The sequence below is a fragment of the Bactrocera neohumeralis genome, chromosome 5 (genome assembly GCF_024586455.1).
Source record: "Bactrocera neohumeralis isolate Rockhampton chromosome 5, APGP_CSIRO_Bneo_wtdbg2-racon-allhic-juicebox.fasta_v2, whole genome shotgun sequence".
Taxonomy (NCBI): Eukaryota; Metazoa; Arthropoda; class Insecta; order Diptera; family Tephritidae; genus Bactrocera; species Bactrocera neohumeralis.
The window spans coordinates 1,601,202-1,625,899 of record NC_065922.1 but is presented as its reverse complement, the minus strand read 5'-3'; the positions used below and the strand labels follow the sequence as shown (position 1 = coordinate 1,625,899).

The window sequence follows — 24,698 nt, the reverse complement described above, 5'->3', positions numbered from 1 at the left end:
TAATACAGCGCGTATACGCGCATTCAAACATGCTTTAAGTTGTCTGAAGTCTCATCTTTCCTCCACAAACAAGAAAATGACTACATGCTTCTGTGGTCGCTTAACTGCACAGCGCTAAGGAACATATAGTCAACTGGGTGCAAAGAGCAGGTTTCAGTTCTCGGCAATGTGAGCGTCATAGATTAGCCTGGCACTTTCATACCAATCGTATGAGTCTTTGAGCACGCAAGAATTGGAATTTCGCCAGCAAACAATGATAAGCGTGTAAGCATGAGCTTAGCCTCAAATTCGGAATCAAAATATTCCCAAGATGTGGTATAACCGCAACAAACCGCTCAGCGCTGCTGCTACCAAGACTTACCACACACACTACTAAATATTCTTTTAACTGCTTCCAACATATTTAATCTTGCCAAGTAACCACTTTCGGACGCGACAAGTCCGCGCTGAAGGCTTAATCATAAGCGGTGTTGGTCCGTCGGTGGGCAAAGCAAGCCAAACGCGCTTTCCACCCATCATCGCCAAAAAGGTCAATTCAACTTTCTTCGTAACCATTTTCGAGTGACAGAATGACGCACCAAATGGCAGAGAAGGGGGCCACGATGTCAGCATTTTCAGCATTTAGTTTTCTGGTGAAACGACCAGTGCCCAGACGTAACAGATCGCTGTCCATACATCAACGATGGGGGTCAGGAAAAGATGTACCTCTTCGAATTTGTGCCAAAACTATTTATGAATTTTCTAAAAAGAGGCACACAAATTAGACGCGCTTCTTTTATAAGTGCGCACGAGTGACAGCATCATTGGGGGAATGCCTAAAAGCAACAAAACTGGTTTCATATAGTTGGACCAACAGCAAGTGGCCAAGTTGCCAAAAATGTACGCGCTGACGCACCTGCAGTGAACCACGCAGCAAGTTTTAGCAGAATGCCACCAACCCACCAGGAGCCGTCGCGACCACACATTTCCCAATTTGCAGTCTTCTTTGCTGATTTCTTCTTTGCTGATTTCTTCTTTGCTGATTTGCCAATTTTTTATCAGCGATTCGACATATTTCAAATAAAGCGAACCGTTGCACACAAATTTGTTAGCTCTTCATTAATGCAAATAGGCAGGTAAAGCAATAAAAATCGCCGATGCCACAAAAGCGACTTCTAACATCACGTTGACCTTAGTCGGTGCAGGATAACCGTTATTTCGCATCTAAGCTGCGGCCAGTATAAGTATAAGTATAAGTATAAGTATAAGTATAAGTATAAGTATAAGTATAAGTATAAGTATAAGTATAAGTATAAGTATAAGTATAAGTATAAGTATAAGTTTACGTATAAGTATAAGTATAAGTATAAGTATAAGTATAAGTATAAGTATAAGTATAAGTATAAGTATAAGTATAAGTATAAGTATAAGTATAAGTATAAGTATAAGTATAAGTATAAGTATAAGTATAAGTATAAGTATAAGTATAAGTATAAGTATAAGTATAAGTATATAAGTATAAGTATAAGTATAAGTATAAGTATAAGTATAAGTATATACATAAGTATAAGTATAAGTATAAGTATAAGTATAAGTATAAGTATAAGTATAAGTATAAGTATAAGTATAAGTATAAGTATAAGTATAAGTATAAGTATAAGTATAAGTATAAGTATAGGTATAAGTAAAATCTGTTCAAAATTAATTCTAAACGCTTTCGAAAATGACAATAATTTATGAAAATTGTATTGGCTTTTCTTTAGAAGCTAAAGATATTAAACTTGAAAAACACGCACGCCATTGTATAGTTTTGGTGTGTCATCAATTATGCAGTCGAACAAAAAATTCCAACGAAATAAATACGTGCACACACATATCATATAAAGCTTCCTTAATTATGAAAATATTTTTGTGTATGTGTGTGACCGCTATAGAACCAAACTTCAAATGGCTCATCAATAGGCTAACGGTCATAATAACTGCCAAGTTACTCGAAAATGAATGTGAATCTTAGTTAGTTTGATGCTAGAGCGAGGTACATAGAAGGAATGGCCGTGACGGTTAGACAACATCGCAATGCATTTTACATGAATCACGCATGCAACGGAATGCGCACTGTCTCTGCGAAGATTCTCTGTGCCCAAGTACTTTTCGCCGTGTTCATGTGGGCGGAATAAAACGCCAGCTGGAGCAGGAGCTCACACAATTTCTAAAATGCCGTGCATGCGGCATGCAACCAAACACTACAAACATCGACACACTCACGCCAAAACGAGCGCACATGGAAGTGACCGTTTGCACATTTTCTGCGCTCATTGTCAGCGTTTTTGTTCGTTTCACCTGAATTCCTGGCGTTTCACTTTTACTCGACCGCCGCAACCGTAGCCACAGCCTGAGTGATTTGCATTTCTTTCGTTAGTATAATACGACAAGTGCAATATTCCGCTCGCCACCACGTCAGTAAGAGAAGAACAATAAAAATAGCAACAAAAACGCGGTTATAATCAGAAATGATGTCTCAATTAAAAATACATTTGCTAAAAAAACTTAAAACAAGCATACACACGCGAGCACGCACATGCGGATACAGTAAAGGCCCCCTTCCCCAAACCGACCGCAAAGGCTTCCATCAGCAAGTATTCTCACGCCATCAAAAGTGAGCTTCACCCGACCCAACAACAATGAAGGTGATAAAGATAACATTAATGAGTGCAGCCTGAAAAGCTATAAGACACAGGTGAAAATGCACACACGTCACACGTCACACGCTCCGTCTGTCCTTTTAACGCAAGCATAACAAATTGTAATGAGAAATGAACACAATGAAAAGTTGCCAACAATTTTAAGTGCCGTTTAAAGCATATCTCATGTGGCATTGTAGCATTCCACGAAGCGACACATGGAGTTTGGAGTGGAAAACTTAAGCCTAACGCGCGACATACCGACTGCCGCTGGCTAAGTATTGTTCCCGCGACTCCACGCCTCGTTTTCACTTTTATGGCATTCGGATGCGACAATAAAAACGTTTCAATTGAATTAATATGCCAGCCTCGAATTAGACAAATGGGTGAGACGGCGGTTGAGGAGAGGCAATTCAACTCACCATATGGTAGCTCGAACCTTATAGCCGGAAAAAAGAGGCAATCATGTAAATCGCTGTCATATTTCATTCCGCATTTCGTTGCATGCATTGTTGCATCGGCTTTGCTGCGACAACCATAATAACATGTGCTCATATATCAAAATCAGACAAAACACACAAATGACATTCAATGTGAACGCATTATTTGCAGTCTCTTTGCAACTGGATTTCCATAAGAAAGTTGAATCTGAGACGCTACTCGCATCACACATTGGTTCAACGCACGACGCCAAATAAACCAGAGATCCCAACTCACGTGTGGCACAGGGTCAACCGTTTGGCAGAGCTTCGATCGCAAACGCCAAACGCGGAAGCATAACATTTATAAGATTCCACAATTTGAATATTCGTTGAGATAAAAGAAAAGGATTTTCTTCGACCGAGATAATTGGTTAAAAGCTTAATTATGCTCACTAAACAATGGTTGGAGAAACTGAATATTTCCACAAGGCAGTTTACAATCAACTTTAATAGGAACAGTTGAGTCGACCTCATATTTCCCTTAAATAAAATAATTATCATTAGGAGACTATTGAGGTTTATCTGGGTTAGGTCTCGATCAGTTACAGAGAACCAAAGAAACTATAATCAGTGAAAATATCCAAAACTGATGGAGCAGTCATAAGACTCAATCCTAAACTCAACTTGACACATGTACATATTGATGGACCCGTTATACAATACTTGCTATATAGTAAATTCAAAAGACTCTACTGTCACAATGCGGCGCAACAACGTGACGGTGAAATTTGAATTCGGTGAGTTTTGTCGAAAATGCAAATTTGTGCCGCAAAAGAGTAATAAAGCAGTTGCATGGCTAACTCTTGTTGTGCAGAGGTTAAATCGATTTTTGTTATTGGATATAGCTTTGCTTTGACAATACGTCATGTGTCATCACAAAGTATCTAGATGTGTCTGTTTTGTTAGTTTTCGCTTTGGCTCAGCACGATGTCGACAGAGACGTGCATTGACCCACAAAACTTTACCCCTTTGACTCTTCGCGGAAATACCGAAGATTCAAAGCAATAGTTGTTTTAATTATTTTATTTCATTAAAGTTAATTTGATTAATTTTGAATTTTTACTTGTTTTTAACAGTAATTGCCTCATCGACTCTCATGTGTTGCATTGTATAAGCTTTAATTGTAGGTAAATTCAGTGGTTTCCTCACGCAATAAAACCGCGATGCAGCTGCACTCTCACAGACGAGTTGAACACGCCCAGCATCTTCTTCGACACCGGCAGCAACAACAGTAGCTTCAGACAGTTATAAATACTTATTAGATGCGGTTGAGTAGATTCAGGAATTGAAAATTAATTCAACAACGTAAATTAACCGATTTGGAAATTCAGATGCTAATGGTTGCATTGGAAACAATTTAGAAAATCTGCAAGGCAATGCATTCATCTCAAACGCAATTACATAAGTGGGTAAAGCTATAAGTGTAGAGTTTAAGTTCAAGAAATATAATTGTTAAACATAATATTTATAGCAGCACTGCACAACAAATGATAGCTTCACCTCTGAGCCCCCTATCGATAGGGATAGGCTTAATTTGAATGAACTTACATACACACACTCTTGGGAAAATTTTCTTAGTTTCTTAAATGCCCAATCGGTGGCACACATTTCAGTAGTATCAGTTCGTATTAGTAGATTAGTACGCATGCGGATAAACATATGAATGCACGAGTACGTACTAGACATGCGCTCCAGGCCAAATGACTCTGGACCAACACGCAAACACCTTAAAGCACCTCATGCGTTCACTCACGAGCAAATATGAAAAGCATTTCCTCTGTAATCTTGGTATTCTTCTTATTATTCTGCAAGAAAATTCTTTAAGAACAAAAAAGCTAAAACTGGAGATCTAAAATTCAGTAAGGAAAAAGCATTCACAACACGTCTTGAAACCCATACAAAGCACTCGTCAAGGGATAGATATATTTTGAATAATAAGCTTGTTACTGAACTCCCAAGACAACTGGAAAAAAAATGAGAAACACACATGCCGTTATTGGTACCAGAAGATCTTTCCCTTCTGAAAACCTTTGCACATTCCTTGTTCTATAAACATTCGACTGAATAGTCGGCAGCTTATATAACATACGTATATCGGGCACTTAATTCCTTTAAGACCGTTAGTCATCACTAAAATTGCAAGAAAATGCTTGCCTATTAACGAACCAACTAACTAAAAGTCATCTGACAGCAATAGAAATCCAAAAAAATTAAATTTTCAGGTCACCGCTTAGGCTAATGCTTCTCTTATAAAACGACATATTGGTGGCGCCTTAGCATGCGGTCTCACTGAGCCCGACACGCACGCACACGCTCATACATAGACAGGTGTACGTAGTTAACAGTGCATTGAATGGCCGGTTTAACTCATATTGCAATCGGAGCGCCTTATGCGCTGACAATGTGAAAAAACACATTGCCAGCAACGAACGTTGACTTACGTAAACGCAAATAGAGGCAAGTCAATTAAACAGCAACTACTATCAACACTATTTAAGTAATTATCAACTATTTAAACGGTTCAATGTATGACTCCAACGACGTCTCGGCTGATTAAAAGAGACAACACCAGCAACTGCGCGTCAGCGGAGAATAAAACCGAACGGCGGCGCAAATTCCAAACTTCATTGGGCAGTTGAGTTTGTTCGAGATAGCACGCAATGCAAACACTGAATATATCGAAGAGTCTAAATAAACGGTCAAATGTTTACTACCCAAGTGCAAATGTGGATATGAGTGAATCAAATAAAGCTCTGTTCTCAGGCAAATCAATCTTGTTATTTATGAGGTATTGCTTGGAAGGAATTGCACATCTATCAATATTCAAAAGTTATTTGCAAAACATTAGTCTGGAAGAAAGCTGAACTGGCGAGATCGCTGGAAATTTGACACCGACTTCATATGAAAGATCTGAAGATAATATCATTATAAATTAGCGAAAATTACATATTTTACACATCAATATTGGATATAAAAAACACTATGGATAGAACATTACTTAGTCTTACTTATAGACTTTGCTGTCCCAATAAATCAACGACAGTTACGTTATCAGTACATATTTATAAAAAGTAAAATAGGGAATAAATTGGCATTCACTGAACTGCCAAGACAATATACGCTCTATAGCTATTTTCTCTTGCATCAAGACGCTAAATCATGTAAACAACAACCAAAGACGAAGATTGCAAAATCGAAATTTATTTCACAGTGGAATTATGAGCGTGCGAGCAGGTTTTAAGGTTGCGAAATTGGCTCAGAGCCACAAAAACTTATACAAAAGAATAGCAAAAAGATGATAACTAACTGCTGATTGTAATCTGCTACGAACATTTTACTGTTTCTCGTTTAAATGATGAGTGAATTGCGATTACAACGGTGTCACATTCTGGAATGTTTTTGAAGCGCGGAGCGGTTCCTCAACCCAATTGCTTTGGAAAACAAAATATGAATAGATATGAAAGCAAGAGTGAGCAATATTTAATGTCTGCGTCTGTTCATTTTCACAAAACCTTCATCACTTCAATTCGGAAAAATCCAGTGTACAAACATACGAGTATGTAATTGTTTGGCCTCATTCGTGGTCATCTTCACTACATTTTTGTTTGTTTTAGTATTTTTCGATCGCTCCACTTTAAATTCGTGCATACTCATGTTCATATGTATAAACTGGAAAGAACCCGCAAGTCTTCGCTTCGACTCGTTCGAGACGTTTGCTTAGTATAAAAGTCTGCACCGATTTGTAATGCTTCTTATCTTATCACTTCTGCTATCGACGCTAATAATATTCCTTTGTGAAATTCAAATAAATTAGTTGCTCAGTGATGACGGCGGCACACGACTTTTCGACCAACTCTACCCGATGACTTGGCGCTTTCGCTTGTTTTTTATCGCCCTATCCTTGCTTGATTTTACAACTGGCGACGCGTAATGACATGTCAGTTATGTTATATACTATTTACCATCCGGATGCCAAGTACCTATATGGTAAATTATATATATTGATAAATATTACATCAAAGCACTCTCACCGCCGTTTTGGGTGTGTGATGAAATAAACAATCAAAAAAGATCAGATATGCGATAATATATGATTCTCTCTCCCAACAACAACTTACGAATTACAAAAAATGATAGAAGCTAAAAGTGAAAATTGAAAGAATCAAATAGCCAACAAATTTTCAATTTTGTGAGTACATAGCAATGTACATACATTCGAATACAACCCTGTATTTAGCATATCAATAAGAGAAACACGAACGTTTAACACATAATAAAGTAGAATTGAGGTCGAAAGCGGTCACATTTCAATTAAAACTACAATTTCAATTACAATTCATTCAACGCAGCTAAAAATAATTTATTAGCATTCCAAATTTTGAAGCTTTTGTCGCTATGTTGTTTTCCGTTAGATTTGTAATTGATCTTAAAACATAGAAAAATTACAAGAGATAGCGATTGTCCATACAAAGAACACAAAATATAATTTGTTTTGAAATTAAGTTGTTATCATTAATAATTTAGGTTGTTTAGAATGCAGTATTAATGATTTCAAATGTGAAGACAGAAAAGTAAATGAACATACACATAGACACACAGTGGAGCCACAGCCGATTAGCGATAACGTAGCTACGAAGTGTTGCTTGTGATTCCAGATTTCCCAGAGCACAATACTTTACACGATTTGCAAATTATAAGTTTTGAAATAAAACGCATTTTATTGCCGCTAATTAAAAGCATTGATTATTTTGGAGTTTAATACCTAAGTGGCAATGCCATTTTTAACTCACTCTTATCGAAATTTGTTTACGTAAATTCGCTGATTACAATGTTCACACTTAACTGTTAGATTAAGAAAGAGAGCAACCAGAAAAATGCCCGGTATGAATATGAAATTTGGGCATACATGTATAGCATACATATATGGTTATATATAAATAAATTTCTAAAACTAAGTCCAAGCTCCATAATTACTCAATGAATTCCCGTTAGTGTGACTTGTTTTTCAATTTTCGTTCTGAATTTTGTTTCTTTCTCGTCAGCATTAACAGGAAATCGTCGGCATATTCTAGGTGCTTTTAATGTACATATGTTGTTGTTGCAGCCACTAATTGAAATTCATCAACAAAAGCGGATAATCGCATGGTCGTCTCCATTTGCAGTCATGTGTGGCCCGTGGGTTACTTCGCCAATAATTACTGCTCATTAAACTCTTCGTCCCATCCACTCATATTTATGTATGTACAAAAGCTCTTCATATTAAATGCTCTTTAAAAACTCTGCTTTCGATGTCAACAACCTTTAAACTACCAGTCAGAAATGGAAAGGTGGTTCAATTCTCTAGCATGAGCCATAAAAGTTTAAAAATATAGATAAATATAAGATAGATCCCCAAATATTGTAGGGTACCATGAATATATGCAATGGGAATGCAAAGGAAGAAAACTAGAATTTGATGATTCATCACGCCGTTAATCGAAACATATGTATAGAAAGGCTCGACCAAACAATTGCTCAATTAAATAATTTTTAAAGATAAGTAGTTTAACAATTACATAAAAAAATTAAATAAAACCGCAAATTTTATTCATTTGACGCATTCGTTAAATCAGCAGAATATACTTTTCTCTGGTTTACAGTTTATTCTAGCACTACAACTGTAAATTTGGCAAATCGTGAACTAAAAGTTATTGGGTCAGGTTACCTTCTTGTCAGTATTTCGTAACATATTCTCTAAACTGTGTTTTCTATTGTCAGTTTAGTACAGCCGCTCGCACTGATAAAATGGCTTCAATAAAAAGGTTCGAGTAAGTTGGGGGTCAACGTATTGTCAGATAAAGACTTCAAAGTGACATTTCTCCCAGTCGACTTGCGACTTGCGACTGGCGACTGGCTAATGAAATCACACACCACATATGTATATTGGTAATTACCTCAATTAATTCAATGAGAAAATTTAAAAATCTTAAGTAATTGCTAGAAAATAGTCGACTAGTAATATTCAAATAATATGTTTAACAAATGCACTTTCAACATCAACTCGAATATATAAAAATTATATAATTGTTGTAACATCATGGGTAATCATTAACATTACGAGGGAAGACTGAGTGCCGACTTTGCACGCGTGCGCTTTGCTTCACCGAGATCCCACGTAGGTATATTAAAACTCTCGGAGCGAGGTGTCGCCCAGGCCGCCAGTGATTACGTTTCGAGGAACGCAATGCTTGCATTTTACGCCGCATTGACTATTCATGAATTCATAGAAATGCTCAACACAAAAAAAGTCTTATTTGGCGATAATTCATGTTGGAAATATTCCCACAGTTTTTGAATTATAGCAAAATAATTTAATTTTGTTGGAATGTACATAAAATAAAGCAAAGCGCTCAGACACTCCCAGCAGAAAGTAAGCATACAAATATATATGCTAACACTTCATGTCGGTATGCCGCGGCAACGATTGGGTGTTTGCAACATGCTCCCAGCTGTCAATCTGCGCACCTCACAAAAGGCCACGGAAACTGGGCCACCGCTTAGCATTATTCGTCCGGTCTTGCAACAACAAAACAATTTTATATGCAATAATTAACTAAACTGATTTATTTCTTTTATTTGTGTACCACTTGCTACTTATTAATGTCCAAATGGTAGTAAATAAAGACGGGAATCTAATTAGTGGACAAACTTTAGAAAGCAAAAATATAAACAATATATTTGAGGTAATTTTTTTCTTTTTTAGAGGAAGAGATTGGAAATGTTTCCCTGGGATGTTTTGTAATTTGTTCCAGTTGTTTTACACTTTTCAAATATATTAACGGAATATTACCACTTTACTACTAACCTTGCGGACCGTTAAGACATTCCAATTCGATGGTATAGTCCCAGCAGTCCATGCTATTCAACTTGGACAGTGAAGGCAGGCCATTAGAGCAATGCGGGAATCCATTTTGTGCATTCGCGGGTGTCATTAGTGCAGGAGGAATGCGTCGTACGAAGCCATTGTGCGCACCAAGCTCCCATGGACGACGCACATCAGTAGCATCCACCTGATCGGTAGTGGGTGTGGCGTCCTCCTCGTTGATTACACCGAAAACCTCTGCGATACTGCGTGAATGGTTGATGCCGTCCGACTGCTCGCTTGGCAAATTGTTACTGGACTGACCATTAGCAATACGCGAAGTCGACGAAGCCTCGTTAGGTTGTTGGCTATTATCACCATGCTCCCTGATTGCTGTTGCAGTACCAGTAGGAAGCCCAGGCGAACCACGTTCATTCACTTTCGCTGTGGCTGCCACATTCGGTGGGCTCGATGGATCGGTAAAGCTGTTTTGGCCAGGGCCTTGCAGAATTCTAACATCGCTGCTGCTATTTATGGCGGCTGTGGATTTAGCCAGATAGGCCAACGAGCAAAACGGTTTGCTTGGCTTGCTGGTGGAGGTAGCACGGGCAGCGGATGTGCTCGCTGCGCGCTGTACACATTTATAATCACTCATTTACAATATTTTTCTTTGCCTAATACATACAACAGCAAATTTACAAAAAATGTTCACATTTTGGGCGCGTTAACGACGCCCGATATCTTTGAGAAAATAACTAATCAGTTGAGTTGAGTGTGGTTAATTTCAAATATATTATGTAGTATCTACATATATCACAAAGTACACTGGCGGAAAACACTTATAATTTTATAAATTTATTACATGGTCAACAAAAGTTTTGTTGTTGTTATCGAAGATGCTATTGGCAAGTGGCAATTATGTTTAATGCTCATGTAGCACAGCAAGTTATTTTTGTTACTCTTCCGGTGCACCTGGTTGAACTGCTTTAACGCATCACTATCCTTAGTAGTATGGTAAAGGGAAGGAAGACGTGCCGTGTGATCTGTGTACGTGCAGCGTGGCAAGTGCGAAAATGGCAGTCAGGTACAGAATTACAGCGCAGCAACTAAACGACTGCAGCGAGACAACAATTCAATATAGATCCGAGATGTAGCATATGAGTTCCAAGTCAACGCACTGCCCGTTTGCCTTGAAAACTAACAGATTAATCGAACGTTCGGCAACAACCTATAGATAACCGACACTGCTGTCCAACCTGACCACTGGCTGCAGCTCAATGTACCGCGAGCAACCAGCAATCGTTGAGGGGAAAGCGAACAAATCAAGAATGAGAACAATGCAGGTTCCAGCTGGATTTATTCAACCGAAGTTCACTTTTTATAATGCCGTCAATTGCTTTTGTTTTCTGTTTATTGGTTTCTGTTTCGGAATCTGTTTTACGTGTATTTCTTATTACATGAGGTTTATACTACACACAGCAGTGCAGATAATCCACTTCGACGCAGCGACCAAAAGTACAGAAGACCGACGTACCATACGCAAACAACAACAAAGACTACAAATGTACTTCGCGATCTGCGCACAGATGAATTTTATGTGGAAACAAGAATCCAACTTGAATTCGAGTATACTTTATCTGCATATTATAAATGTATTCTTTATTTCACACTTGTTCTAATTGTTATTTCTCTTCCGAATAACTTCCACAATGATGTATTTTTGTTTTTGCATTGATTACACAGGTACGTGTAGTAGATGTGCAACGGCAACCACATTTCATTCAAGCAACAAACATCATCACTACCAATAACACCAAACAATAACAACAACAATAAGAATAATTCCCAAACATCTCATAAATTCTTTCGTTTCGACGCGCTTCGCGTTTCCAACATTCACTCACAGCTGCACTGATTCCTCATCTACCAATTCATGTCCGTCCGCCAGAAGCAGAGGCGAACTGGTTTGCCGAATGCGCTGCTAACATTCACAAGAGCACAACAATTTTAGAGGTATGCAACCGCAATCAACGCGCACGCAAAGACACTATAGATAACAAATAAAGAACTCTAAAAAGGTAAAACTAAAAACTCAAATGAGCGGAACCACGAAATGGCGATACACAGTCAATTCACGTTGTAGTCGGCAGCACGTCCAGTCAACGACTGAATGGACTGACGCAGCGTTCGGTTCGAGTATACCGAGGCAAGCGAAAGCACTCGCCTGCAGCCGACAACATCAGAGCCGCTGAGCCACAGAGCAATGAAGCAGCACTAAAAGCTAAAACGTGTTGCTGCCACGTTGTTAATTGCTGCTTTCGTTTGCGCTGACAGTGGTGACCCAACTCCACCATCTCCCACAAAACGTTCGCCAATGACTCGCTCACTGGTTCTGTTCTTGAGTGTCAGAATATTACTTTACTTGTTTCTATTTCATTAACGTGTCTAAGGTTCACACTGAGCTGCGACAGTGAACTTTGCACTGTAGATTAATCGACGATTGCAAGCAACGCCGCCGGCGACAGAACATATGCTGCATTAATCTCATAAACACCGCTTGCACTTTCGAAGCGTACTGCATCGCGACGCTGAACGCCGACTGCAAGCTTGCTCTGATGTTTTGGCTCTCTGCACACCTGCGAAACTTTAGTTTTACAATCCACTCAAGTTCCACACTTCCAAAAATGTATACCGAGGTATCAACTTTGTTTGCACCTCAGTCAGTGGCCTCCACTGCAAATACCGACTACAAGTCTGGCGAAGACAGCTCTTGTTTACGCTTTTCTCCAAGGATTATTTACCAAATAAGTGGCTTGCATGGAACCTTAAATGACTGTTCGTAAATGTGTGTATGCACTCATTTGAATAACGGAACACCAAAGGCGAGTATACAACTCATAAGCAAATATTACTTTCGATATTGGCAGGAATATAATGTTTCTCCGTTTTTTTCATGCAAATATAAAAGTAGTTTTTAATGGTTTTAGTGTTTTTTTTTTTTGATTGAAATTTGATACGCTGAAATTTGATGCGCAAGGAACTGTACAGTAGCTCACATAATAATGAACTTCCGTCATCGAACTGAGTACTTACTTACCTATGTATTTGCTTTCGTTAAAGTTATCAGAGAAACTTTAGAATAATCCAACAAAAGATAAATATCATATTATAAAGGTTAGCAAGGTTAAGATCATAACATTAGGCACCTGTATGTAACACTTCTGCCAATTTGTAATTTGTTTCAACGGAAGACTTTCAGTTACTTATCCATATGAGGCACTAAAGGGCATAAAAATGCGTTTACTTATGTATGCAGTTGGTATTTGTATATAAGAGTCTGAACAACGGAACCAACTAAATGACACGGTTTTATAGAATAATTTGTGTTTCGGTGGTTCTCTCCACTACTGACAACATCGACATCAGGATTTGATGTATCGTGGCCTTGTGTAACTGGGTAATTGATTTACGTTAGAACACCAACACCGAAAAGTTTAGGTAGTACGAATCATGTTCAAATAATTTAATTGCCTAAATGTTTCTCAAGAATCTCTAAGCCTGCCTCTAAACGAAAAACGTGCTTTCAATGAAAAGGTAACCGGTTATTCTGTTAGAAGAGTATTTCTTCCCCGAACATTGACCTTATAAATCATTCATAATTCCTCAAAGGACTACCTAACACCGGCTGAACATTCCACATCCTCCCTATAAAAACTCGGCGACATCCATAGCTCAGAAGGCAATGAGTTCTGTTATAAAAGCAGGATCTTATGTTTCATAGTATACAAGGTGCCGAGGAATGGAAAATTAACTGAAACCATACTAGTTGGTTCCTTTGGCCTCCTTACACATACATATACACTTACAGTTACAAGGTTAAAACCAAGCGTTTGCAATGCTTCTTATTATATGCCCAATTACCATGCAATTTCTATAATATCGAATGAAGTAATTGCATTTTGTGGCAAATGAGCTGCACAACCCACTGCCGGTTGCTACCATTTGAATGTTACATGTTGACGCATATTTGGGGCGTGCAGCGTTTGACTGATGGTGATCTTGACTGCAGTAATTGGCGGTCAGCACTCAGCGTCCGATCGGAAATTGGTCAGTTGGTTAATTATGTGCGCACAAATTCTTATAATTATTTGTGTGCAAGTGGATCTGTGGTTGCAATTACCAATTTATTAACCAACTTCAAACATTGCGTTTCTGAGTTTCGTTCATTTATTACCTTTTCATACATTTTTGTAAATTTTGTTAATGGCGGTTGTGGCATTGGCGCTGCGTGCTAGGTGAATATCGTGACATCAGTAATTGGCGAATAAAAGTGCAACAAAGTGAGACTGACTGCGGCAAACAAGTGACCCAACTGTCGACCCTTGTTCGATTATGTTTCTGCGATTTTCCACCATTTTTTTTCATATACATTGTCCGCAGTTAGACAAACTTGACATACAAACAACTACAAAAACAATTTTTGGCCCTCAATCGTTGTTTGCTTGATTTACTGCAGATGCCAGTGATAGATGCGTTAGTGACAATAGTCAACAGGCCACGATTTGGTGAAAGCGAAAGGCTGCAAAGACAGTACGCAACACAAAAATAAACGTACTGAGTAAATGTACTAACCGGCTACACGTCTTCAGGGGCGGCCAAACTCCTAAAAAAACTATGCTGATGGCCATTGTCTCCTACACCCACCTGTCAACTGTTAGTGAACGCCAATCGTTCGAACCACTGTCAACAGCCGCAATAACAACCCTTCATTTCATTAACTTTATGCAGCAACAAAAGATTGTCGCTTGACCGCTGGCTGACAGCTCAAAGTCGACCGGGTTCATTGCAGCTTATCCACCAACAGTCATCATACTAACATCAGCTCAAATCTTGCCTAAACGTCAACTGACCTGCACACTACACAAGTCCGATCGTGGCCCATTGCAAAAATGGAACGAAGTGAGCTGAAGTGCAAATTATCATATTTTGTGCGAATTTGCATAAAAACAAAATTAAAAACCGTCAAAACACAAAATTGCAATGCAATCAACAGAAAAGCAAAGCCAGTTCAAAAAGTGCCGAATAATGCCAAAACAAGTGAACACCTTGAATATTGCCGTCCAAGCGAATGCGCTGTTCAACACAAGACAAGAGGCAACAACGCTTGCAGGCGGCGTATTGTTCCAACTAATACCGCTTGGCGCACCAATAGAGCTGGAAACAATTTAAAGAAAAGAAGGAAAAATTGGACACCTCTTTGAGACAGCCATGCAGACAATCTCGTAAAAGCGCGTAGAAAATCGCAAACTACCTTTCTAAAAATGCGCAAATTTATGCTGCAAAAACAATCAAAACAAAAACAAAACGAACGGAACGAGTACCATATAAACACACGGCATTGAGAGCGGCGAATGCGACGCTGACTGTTGAAGATCGGCATGTTGACGACGACAGTGTAGCGCTGTCAGCGATTGCGGTGAATGCGTTGACGACTATCGTTGGCGGAGGCTGTGGTGTTGCAGGCGGAGTTTTTGGACGCAAAGCAATTAAATTCAAATGAAATAATGAAGCATTACTGCCTGCTAGGTTGTGTTATACGCTTACAGTGAAAACCCGACTACTCGACTCAAATAGAATAGCTTTGTTGATACAGCTTTAATTAGTTTGAGATATGGTAGATTTTTGTTTCAGTGAAAACACTAAAAATATGATAGAAGTGCAATGCAAACTTTAAATAAAAATATTTGGTGTCAGAAATTAATGGTACTAGTTCAGAGCCGCCTCGGAATGCGGTAATGTTTTCAAACTACTGGGCTGGAATCCAAGTCCTGTTGACTATAGCCGCCAGTTTAGCAATAAAAATTGGTAGGACAATTTTCATTACTACTACTTAGGAAGATTACATACATACATCATATACCAAATATCGAAGTATATTAAATATAGTCGGAAATGCTGTTTCGTATTAGAGGCCAAGTGGATTTTCGCCATCACTTCATCACTATCAGCACCCGATTTCATACGCTTGTCCCTTGCGTTTTCTAATTCATATATTAATGGACAACATTTCGCGTTAGCGTATTAATTACCTTTGCACAGCCACCTGGAACTTTGTTGAAAAGTAAGGGCTCTCTTCTATGAGCGTTTGTTTGGCGACTCAGCTTACTTTTACACAACGCGGCTTTCTCCGCCGTCATCGACATTGCTGCATCATTCTGTTGTTGCGGCAGAGCACAGCAATATCCCCACCAACATTCACCATCGGCATTTACGTATTTGTTTACATTTGTGTAGCGGTGTATCAAATGCTCCTCGCTGAAATCCAAAACCCTCTCTTCTTTTGCACGCTGATTTAGCCAAGCGAATTGAAGAATGGATCGGATTGCTTGCCCTGCACCACTCACCACTCACCACCCAGCACTCACCACTTTGCACACTCACGCTCAGGTAGCGTTAATGCATAGCTGTTTGGCGTAACACTTGTCGGCAATTGAAATTTCCCCGAAACACTTGACGTTGCTTGCGCTGGCGGCAAATCGAGCAACATGAAGTGCCACACCGGAATGGGTAAATGTGATCGCGTCCGTCGCACACCATATCGTTTTCGGTTTTGGGTTGGTCAGCGCAGCGATATGGAAACGCTGGACGTCATTCAAATAGCACCCAACACCTTTCACTATTTCGCAAGCAACTATATAGCAACATCGCCATGGACCACAGTGGTGTCGCCAACACTACAAACTCCATTTGTAAGCAATACTGTACATGTATATGTACATTTATCTAAGTGTCTCTGAATGCTTGTAAAGCCAAGCATCAGAAGATCTCGAGCAAAGCTCAAATGTGTGCACCTGATACATACATACACACATACATGCACACATGTACTGCTGCATTCATTAGCCTCGACTCCGACGCGGGCATCACTATCAGAGTTTTCTGCGCCAAAACAAATTGCTGGTCGGACAATCTGCCAGACATTCAGCTATTCATTTAACGACCTGTTCGCCTGCCCAGTCAGTTACTCGCATCCCCACCCCCAGTCCCTTACTATTTAATTTGAGCGCGAACAAGTATTTTCGCTATCGGGCAAAGCAATCACTGCCCAACAACAACAACAACATTAACTGCAGCAAATCCGCGTGTTGTTACTCTAATGGCGTTTTCGGTTGCCAACCTGTGACATTTCATTGCTGAAAACACTGAGCCGGCAAAGAGTCAAGCTGGATGGCCGTCGTGGCTGCGGCAACTACATGAACGGAGAATGGAATGCGTGGGCGCAAACTATTGCGGAGGCGTGAGAACGATCACAACCGAAACTGCGGCAACTGCTGCCACTGCAAAGCCAAGCAACGGCGGCGGCATCGCACATTTTTATGATCAACACGATCACCAAATAATTTGTAACTGTATCTGGCACAACCCCAACAACACACAGCTACAAAGCGAAGCAAAAACCTTCTGAAAACACGCTTTACATGTTCGCTTACATATTTGCTTACGTCCGCAGGTTGAGTGGCATTCACCGGCCGTTGGATGCGGTCATTTAGCGCTCCACTTTGGCATTTACAATAAGTTTTACATTTTCTCGTAACATCAAAATATAGCTATGCATTTTCGAAATATGCACACATAAGTAATTGCAAACATACTGAATTACACCAGTAAGGGGTACCCTCTCCAAAGCCAAAAAGTGGCTTTTGCAATGACGTGAAAATTGTTCAAATTGTCCAACTTGCGGAAATTTTTCCCTACGCCAAACTTACATACGATTATGTACGGGTACACGTCACACAAATCTCACGAAGCGCATTACATCAATAACTTACGCTGTCATCAATAACTGCGGCTGTGGTGTCAGCTACACAGAGCCCTTCCGCGGTCGATGACATCTGCGTTGCTCGGTAAATTGGGGTCTTGGAATTCGATGGAGTAAAAAAGGCACGTGCAACAACAAAATTAAATGATGTCAGCGGTCATGGATATTTAACATATCTAAAGTGATGGATTTTCTATTAATAAATCCAGGAACAAATATACGTCACTTTTTTACTCAGTCAGTGGAGCAAAGAGAGACAAGGTGTAAAGAGACGAGCGGTCATGTAAGGGAGCGGAAGCTTTGTGCAGGATTTGTTAATAAAAATTCGTCCACAATACGTAATAAAATCTCAACAAATAGGTTCACTGTTCGTATTTCTTTCCTGCTCATAACAGCGATTTATTGTTCCGATGCAAGGTGCGATAGTTTGAGTAGCAGAACTAAATATGTCTGGTCTCGTATATACGATAAATCAAATAAAACGTCAGCTCAATCGCACCTTGACTCACACGCACGGTTGGCATTAATCACTTTGAAGTTGTAGGCATGGTCGACCAATTGCAAACTAGCGTCAACACCGAGAAAGAAGGAATCTAAATCCCTCTTTTTTGACCGGCATACAGTAATGAGAACCAAAATTGTCTCTTCAAGAACGAAATTAACACTTTATTAGTCGCTCGTAATGATTTCGGCTAAGGCTCACAAGGAAATTTTTATGCAATGAGAAATAAATATTTGTTGTTTAAAAATAAATACACAAGCGGAGCATCTTGTAGAATATTTTTAGAGTTTTAATTAAGATTAAAAGTGTTTCTTACCGTCCAGCATGTACTTCGAAGCGTCCTCTTCGCTCTTTTGCGGTCCCTCGGTATACACCTCCATTGCGGCCGTCACTTATTCCACTTTTTTGTGATTTTAATCTTTAACACTTTATTCTAGCTTTTTATAATATATGTTTATTTGTATATGTAATTAGTGGTTAACATTCGTAAGCGCTTTTCCCAATTTTTCTGCAACAGCCAGTGTTAATTGCTTTGAGAATCGTGAAACACAGACACGCACAACCACGCTGTTTGGCATTGATCAAATTTAGCTTCCATTTGTGTATAATTATTGTTGTTTTTAGTTTTTCGTTTAACGTCGGCTAAAATTATTTACATTTCTCAGGATGATTTCACGATTCGATTAAAATTTTAAAAGGTTTGAGATAAAAATTATGCATTTTTTGCATTTGTTAGTGTTGTGTTTTGGTTTTTTTCGATTACTACGCTCACTGGTAGTAGCTTGTTTGCTTTGCGATGATCACTTTATCTTGACTCACTCACTTTATTTGAATTCAATGCTTTTTCACATTTCGTTTTGTGTTAATTTGTGCGTCACCTTGAAATGCCATGAATACACGGAATTCAACACATTCAAATGATATACGGAATCTGCCAAACGCCCAAATTTTGCTGACTCGCAGATATAAGATATAATGGCGGCGTTTGTTTGCTTACTTTTGTGTTTTATATATATGCATTATTGTTGCTGTGCTTGTTGCCGCTGTCTCATTCAATAATATTAAGTCAAATTGACCATCAGGTTCTCGCCTCGTAGAATATATTGATATACCTAAGTATGTGTGTATCGAGGTTGAAAATTGAGCACAGAACAGCAAACGCGTTTCGAATCTAACGGCAACATTCCGTGACAACTACTTACAAATACTTGAAACCTCGTGTGTGTTTGTATGTGAATGGGTATGTGTGTTTGTGATAAGCATTTGAGAAAGCCAGAAACTTGAATGACGGCCAAACAAAAGACTTAGGAGCCGAACCCGCAATGCGCACCTCAATTGGTGATATGGAGAACAAACTTGTCGAATCGCGAACGTGTCAGACCCGCCCAATGACTTCATAGCGCATGCTAATGTGTCGATTAAAACAACTTATAATCGTAGCATATGCGCGCATACCTAGGTATATGGTATATATGTACTATACACAGATATTTGTTCTTATGTCTGTATGTATTTATGCTATTAGCATGGGCAATTTGTCAAACTTTCGAAAGGAAATGCCAAGCAGCAACCACTGCTTGCCACCCCAGTGTGCGTTAAAAGCCGTTGGTCGGCGGTGTAGGGTGAGGTATCGTAGCGTCTGCCGTGATTATTTTCCAAAAGCTAAGAACTGAAATTAATATACACGCATCGACAGCATTGAAATGCACTGCCGACGCCTGACGAACCAGCAAACCGACATGCACATATAAATGTCACAACACCGCTTTCACACACTCACATTTCCGATTACGTCGTGAAAATATGTTGAATAAATGTGAAGAGAACTTTGCATATCCAATACCAAATATTGGCCTGCAGGTTGTACCTCTTCCCCAACCGCTGGACAAATATAAACGGTTAAATACCAAAACAAATGCACACTAAACGCCATCAAACTCACTTGACGTTTTGCCAAGTTGACAATTGCCACACAACGACGCCGAATTTCACCCACACACAAACACATACTTTAGCAGACCAGCAAACCTGGCAATTGCACTCATACACCAATACATATGTACGAGTACTGATATGCATGTTGTGAGGCACACATGTACATCAGTAATTCGAAACATGCGAACCCGCCACCTACGCCACCATGACCCCTCCTTGCCTAAAATCACCAGACAGTGGTTAAAGTGCTTTTTACCGGAGTAACTTGACTGCTTGCCTCTGTCGTTCGCTCGCAATTTGCTTTTGCATACGTTACAACAACATCACATATACAATGTACATAGCACACACGGTAAGTACATATGTGCTTGCTTACCTTTGTATCTGCATTTGGGCATAAGTTAGATGTTTATGAGTCAACAACGGCAACAGCAAAGCCAACAGATAGTTACTCAAAATTTGTCAACTGAATGTCCTTTGTAAAATCTTCCATGTGGTCGAATAACACAAAGCTTTGTGCGAAAGGCGACGAATACATTTCACGGTCTTCAACACTCTCAGAAACAATATTCTCTTCTGTACGCACTGTACGCATTCGTGTGGTTGGTTTAATGTCCAATAAAGTAAACTGAGTGCGAAACTTGGTCACAATCAAATTGTTTGCTCACATTGGTCGATTATGTAGACCATAAATCGCGCGAAACAATTTCGAACCGAACACTGATTTTGGTAATAAAATTCAATGATTTGCAAGCGTTGCTCGTTAGTAAGAATGATGAAATGTCAAAGCAAACACAAATCACGTCAAATACTAATGCATGAAAATCCTAACCTCAAAAAAATCACCCGATACAATGTACATAGCACACACGGTAAGTACATATGTGCTTGCTTACCTTTGTATCTGCATTTGGGCATAAGTTAGATGTTTATGAGTCAACAACGGCAACAGCAAAGCCAACAGATAGTTACTCAGCCAACTGAATGTCCACTTCGCTAAACAACAGCTTTGTGCGCTGAATACAAACACAGCACGCACAAGCACACTCACATTGTCCACACTGGAATATGACATGTTCAACAAACAATTTCTCAAAATAATTTGAAATGCGAATCAATCGTGAATATGTTAACGTCGTTGCTCATATTTGTAATGCAAATATTTGCCGTTGACGGTTTCTTGTTATTGTCTGACAACCCAAAGAGCCAGCTTCACTTAGCTGGTCTTTCTTGTGTGTTTTTCTGAAATAGTCTGAACTCGAAATGAGACATATTCAATATTCAGCAAATTCATCCGTTTTCCAAGGATCAAAAATATGGCACAATGGGAGGTGGAAGTACTTGAATAATTTATTTATTTGAATGTTTTCTTCGCACAAAACGTTGTGGACGATTGCGAAAATGAGACCTTGCCTTCATTCAATACATAGCTATAGAACCCAATTTTTCTTTTTAGGCAGAAGAAACATTCACTAATCTCCACCTAAAAGCACATTTAAATGAACAACATGAGTTTAACATGAGTTTAAGCTTTTACGTTTATTAAAGATTTTCATTAGGACGCGGAAGATATTCTGAGTACAATTGACGTTTTAATAACGCTGAACCGTCAAAAGAGTCAGCAGTCCGAACACAACAAACTTTTTTAGAAGGAATTCTTGTATAGAAAACTCCAACTTCACGTTTACTACTAAACGCCAAAATTGACAACAAACTCGACTTATATTTAAAAGCGTAAAAAGTCAAACTATGTCTACTTGTAAAATATTGGGTTTCTAATTAATACTGATCGCTTGTGCGATGAGTTTATTATTGCCCGACTTAACGGGAGTGAGTAAATTAACACTGCTGATTCAGAAGAACGTGTTAAATGCAAAAAATTTTTATTGTACTGATAGTTGTCACAGCATAACTTTTGATACTGAAATGAGAGCTAATTATTTCATGATATTGATGATAGCTAAGTACTTCATTCGTTTTATATACATACAAGTATATTTGAATTATTGTAGTTTTTTTTTTGTTTCGTTTTTCCAAAATAACTTGTGGCTATTGGCTTTATAAAATAGCGAAACAACTTTATTTATATTTAAGTATCTGTCAACTCAGTGAGCATTGAAAACATACAATAATAATGATAATTCTGGCCTTGAACTGGTCAGTTGAAATGTATGTATGAGTTTTAATCGACAAATACTAGCTGTTTTGTGACGAGGGTATCAGAATAATTACGATTTTGAAAATAACTGAAAAATACAGGTTCATTTCCATAGCTTTTAATACTCATAATTGCACGCAAGCCGCTTAATAACCCAAGTATGTATGTGTGGAGTTACATATGTACATATGTATGTATGTATACCTATGCGGATTGTAGTAAAAACATTTAAGCACACAAGTGCATCTCATATATGGACACGAAATATTTAGTGAATGTGGTTGTGATCACAAGTTCAGGGATAATACCTGTAATTATTACAAAAAAACACACGTTTTTACATTACAAAATTACAAAGCTAAACTTTGAGCGAGCTCACGGCGGATTCAGTCGCTAGCAAATGGGTGAGAGCAGAACACTGCAATTGTCGTCGAGTTATGTACTCGTAATGTTTGTGTTCAGTTTATGAACTTTGCACATTTTTCGCCGAATCTACGATTCGTGTATCGATTCAATTATCTGTTTTATTTTGAAAACGCACTTGATTCTTTCCTTTGATAAGCGTTGGAAATCGTTAACGAAAGTGGCAATTGATAGAACAAGTTGTCAGTGGATTACATATTATGTAATCAAACAATTCGTTAAGTAACGTTTAACTCGACAAGTTGTCGAGGTCGTCTAGGCACAAAAACCACTAACACTTTTGTTTGTTTGTATTTATGTATGTACTAACAGCTGATATTGATAATACACAACCAAAACGAAATACATAGCAACAACTACAACTTTTCAGCTTAAAATTAAACTCACTGCAGTTGTTATAACGCGATAGCTAAGAATGCGGACGACACAACATGGCAGTCGCAGCTGAAACTGAACGTCAATAAGTTTAACGCCGAGTGGACAGAGTACGGCGCGAAAGGTCTGCGTAACAACAACAATTGTGACTAAACCGCCTAAACAGAGGCAAACAGCAAAATTAAACACAAGTGATAACATGCATACACATGTATGTACATAAAAATTAGCACAATAATGCAAGGCACACCGTATGTATAAATGTGTGTATGTATGTATGTCTGCCAGTAGGTTGTCGAAGTTTGGCCTGCCGCGAATGAACTAAACATCATATCGTCGTCCGATGTTGATAATCTGCTAGAGTCGTGTCGAGGGAAAGGGGAGGTAAGAGCAAACGGCGTCTAACAGCACTCAAAATTTAAACAAACACAAATGTTTTGGAAGAGAACGCTTGCCGCTCTCCAAATAGCACTATGTTGATAATGAGCCGGGCGCAGTTATGCACTTCATTGACTACACAAAAGAACACGCTAACGACTCCACTTAACTCCTTGCGGCCACTGGTCGCGAATGTTGTAAACTGTCGCCACCCGTGAAGGCGTACTACTACCGAACGCAAGAATTTACTTCACAGTACAACAAAATAGACGTAACGCATCCGTACACAATGCCATATACTTACATACGTATTTACATTGGTAAAAGTGAAATATCATGTAACTCAAAAAGTCGTCGCATTCAATTTTATTGAATCTACTGCTCAACTGCTCATATACGCGTGTGTTTATAATTCCGTTTTATTGTTGTTCTTGGCTGTTAGCAAGTTGGTAATTTGTGTGTTGCTTTCAGCATTCTCGCGCATTATGCACACCCGTCTCGCATATTGCATTACAACTTGGGAGGGTAGGAAGAGAGGCGCTGGCCGAGCGGGACGACACGCCGCACTGCTCCACAGAGATGTCAAACACACAAGAAAAAAGAGCGTATCAAGTATTATACGCAATATGCACAAGTGGATGCAAAGTAGGAAAAAACTATACTCAATTAATATAAATAAATTTCGCGGAAAATTTGGCATTATCTATAAATAATAGTAAGTATGTACAAACAAAAACAAAACCAACATTTAAAATAACTATAAACAAATTATTGGGTTGCACTTTCTACTTGAAATTTCCGTCTGAAATCCAACTACTACACAAAAAACAAAAGACTGAATTCTGAAATTCAGAACGCTTTTTAGTGAGTTATTGAGGGATTTTCTTCCACAATCAGAGTACACTTTTTTCATATTTTCTGGACTGGTATGAAAATGGTTTATTTCAGACCAATCTATGACCATTCATAGCTTAGGACATCAACAATAACAAACTCGTTGGGCCTGTGGTTCAAACCAGTTGTAAAATAGTTAATTCGTATATAATTATGTTTATAATATTTCTGGCACACATTTTAGTTATAATTTTTGTTGACTCTTAAGTATAAGATGGTAAATGAGACGAG

At 38.8% G+C, this 24,698-nt stretch overlaps 1 protein-coding gene across 5 annotated transcripts in view; it reads right to left on the bottom strand.

Annotated features, from left to right (window-relative positions):
• Window positions 1-24,698, bottom strand: part of LOC126760222 (uncharacterized) — a 52,729-nt gene that overhangs the window by 17,085 nt on the left and 10,946 nt on the right. Inside the window, exons 1-2 of one of the 5 annotated variants that reach the window (XM_050475683.1) lie at window positions 11,888-12,140; window positions 9,987-10,821 (exon numbers count right to left, since the gene is read on the bottom strand). The exons of 2 other annotated variants lie outside the window; for them this stretch is intronic. In XM_050475683.1, coding sequence (XP_050331640.1) covers window positions 9,987-10,638 — 652 coding nt within the window. In that variant the 5' untranslated portion in view covers window positions 10,639-10,821; window positions 11,888-12,140. Of the gene's footprint in view, window positions 1-9,986; window positions 10,822-11,887; window positions 12,141-18,620; window positions 18,775-24,698 lie in introns of those variants that run through there. 2 more of the 5 variants (XM_050475682.1, XM_050475686.1) reach the window with 2 other exon arrangements.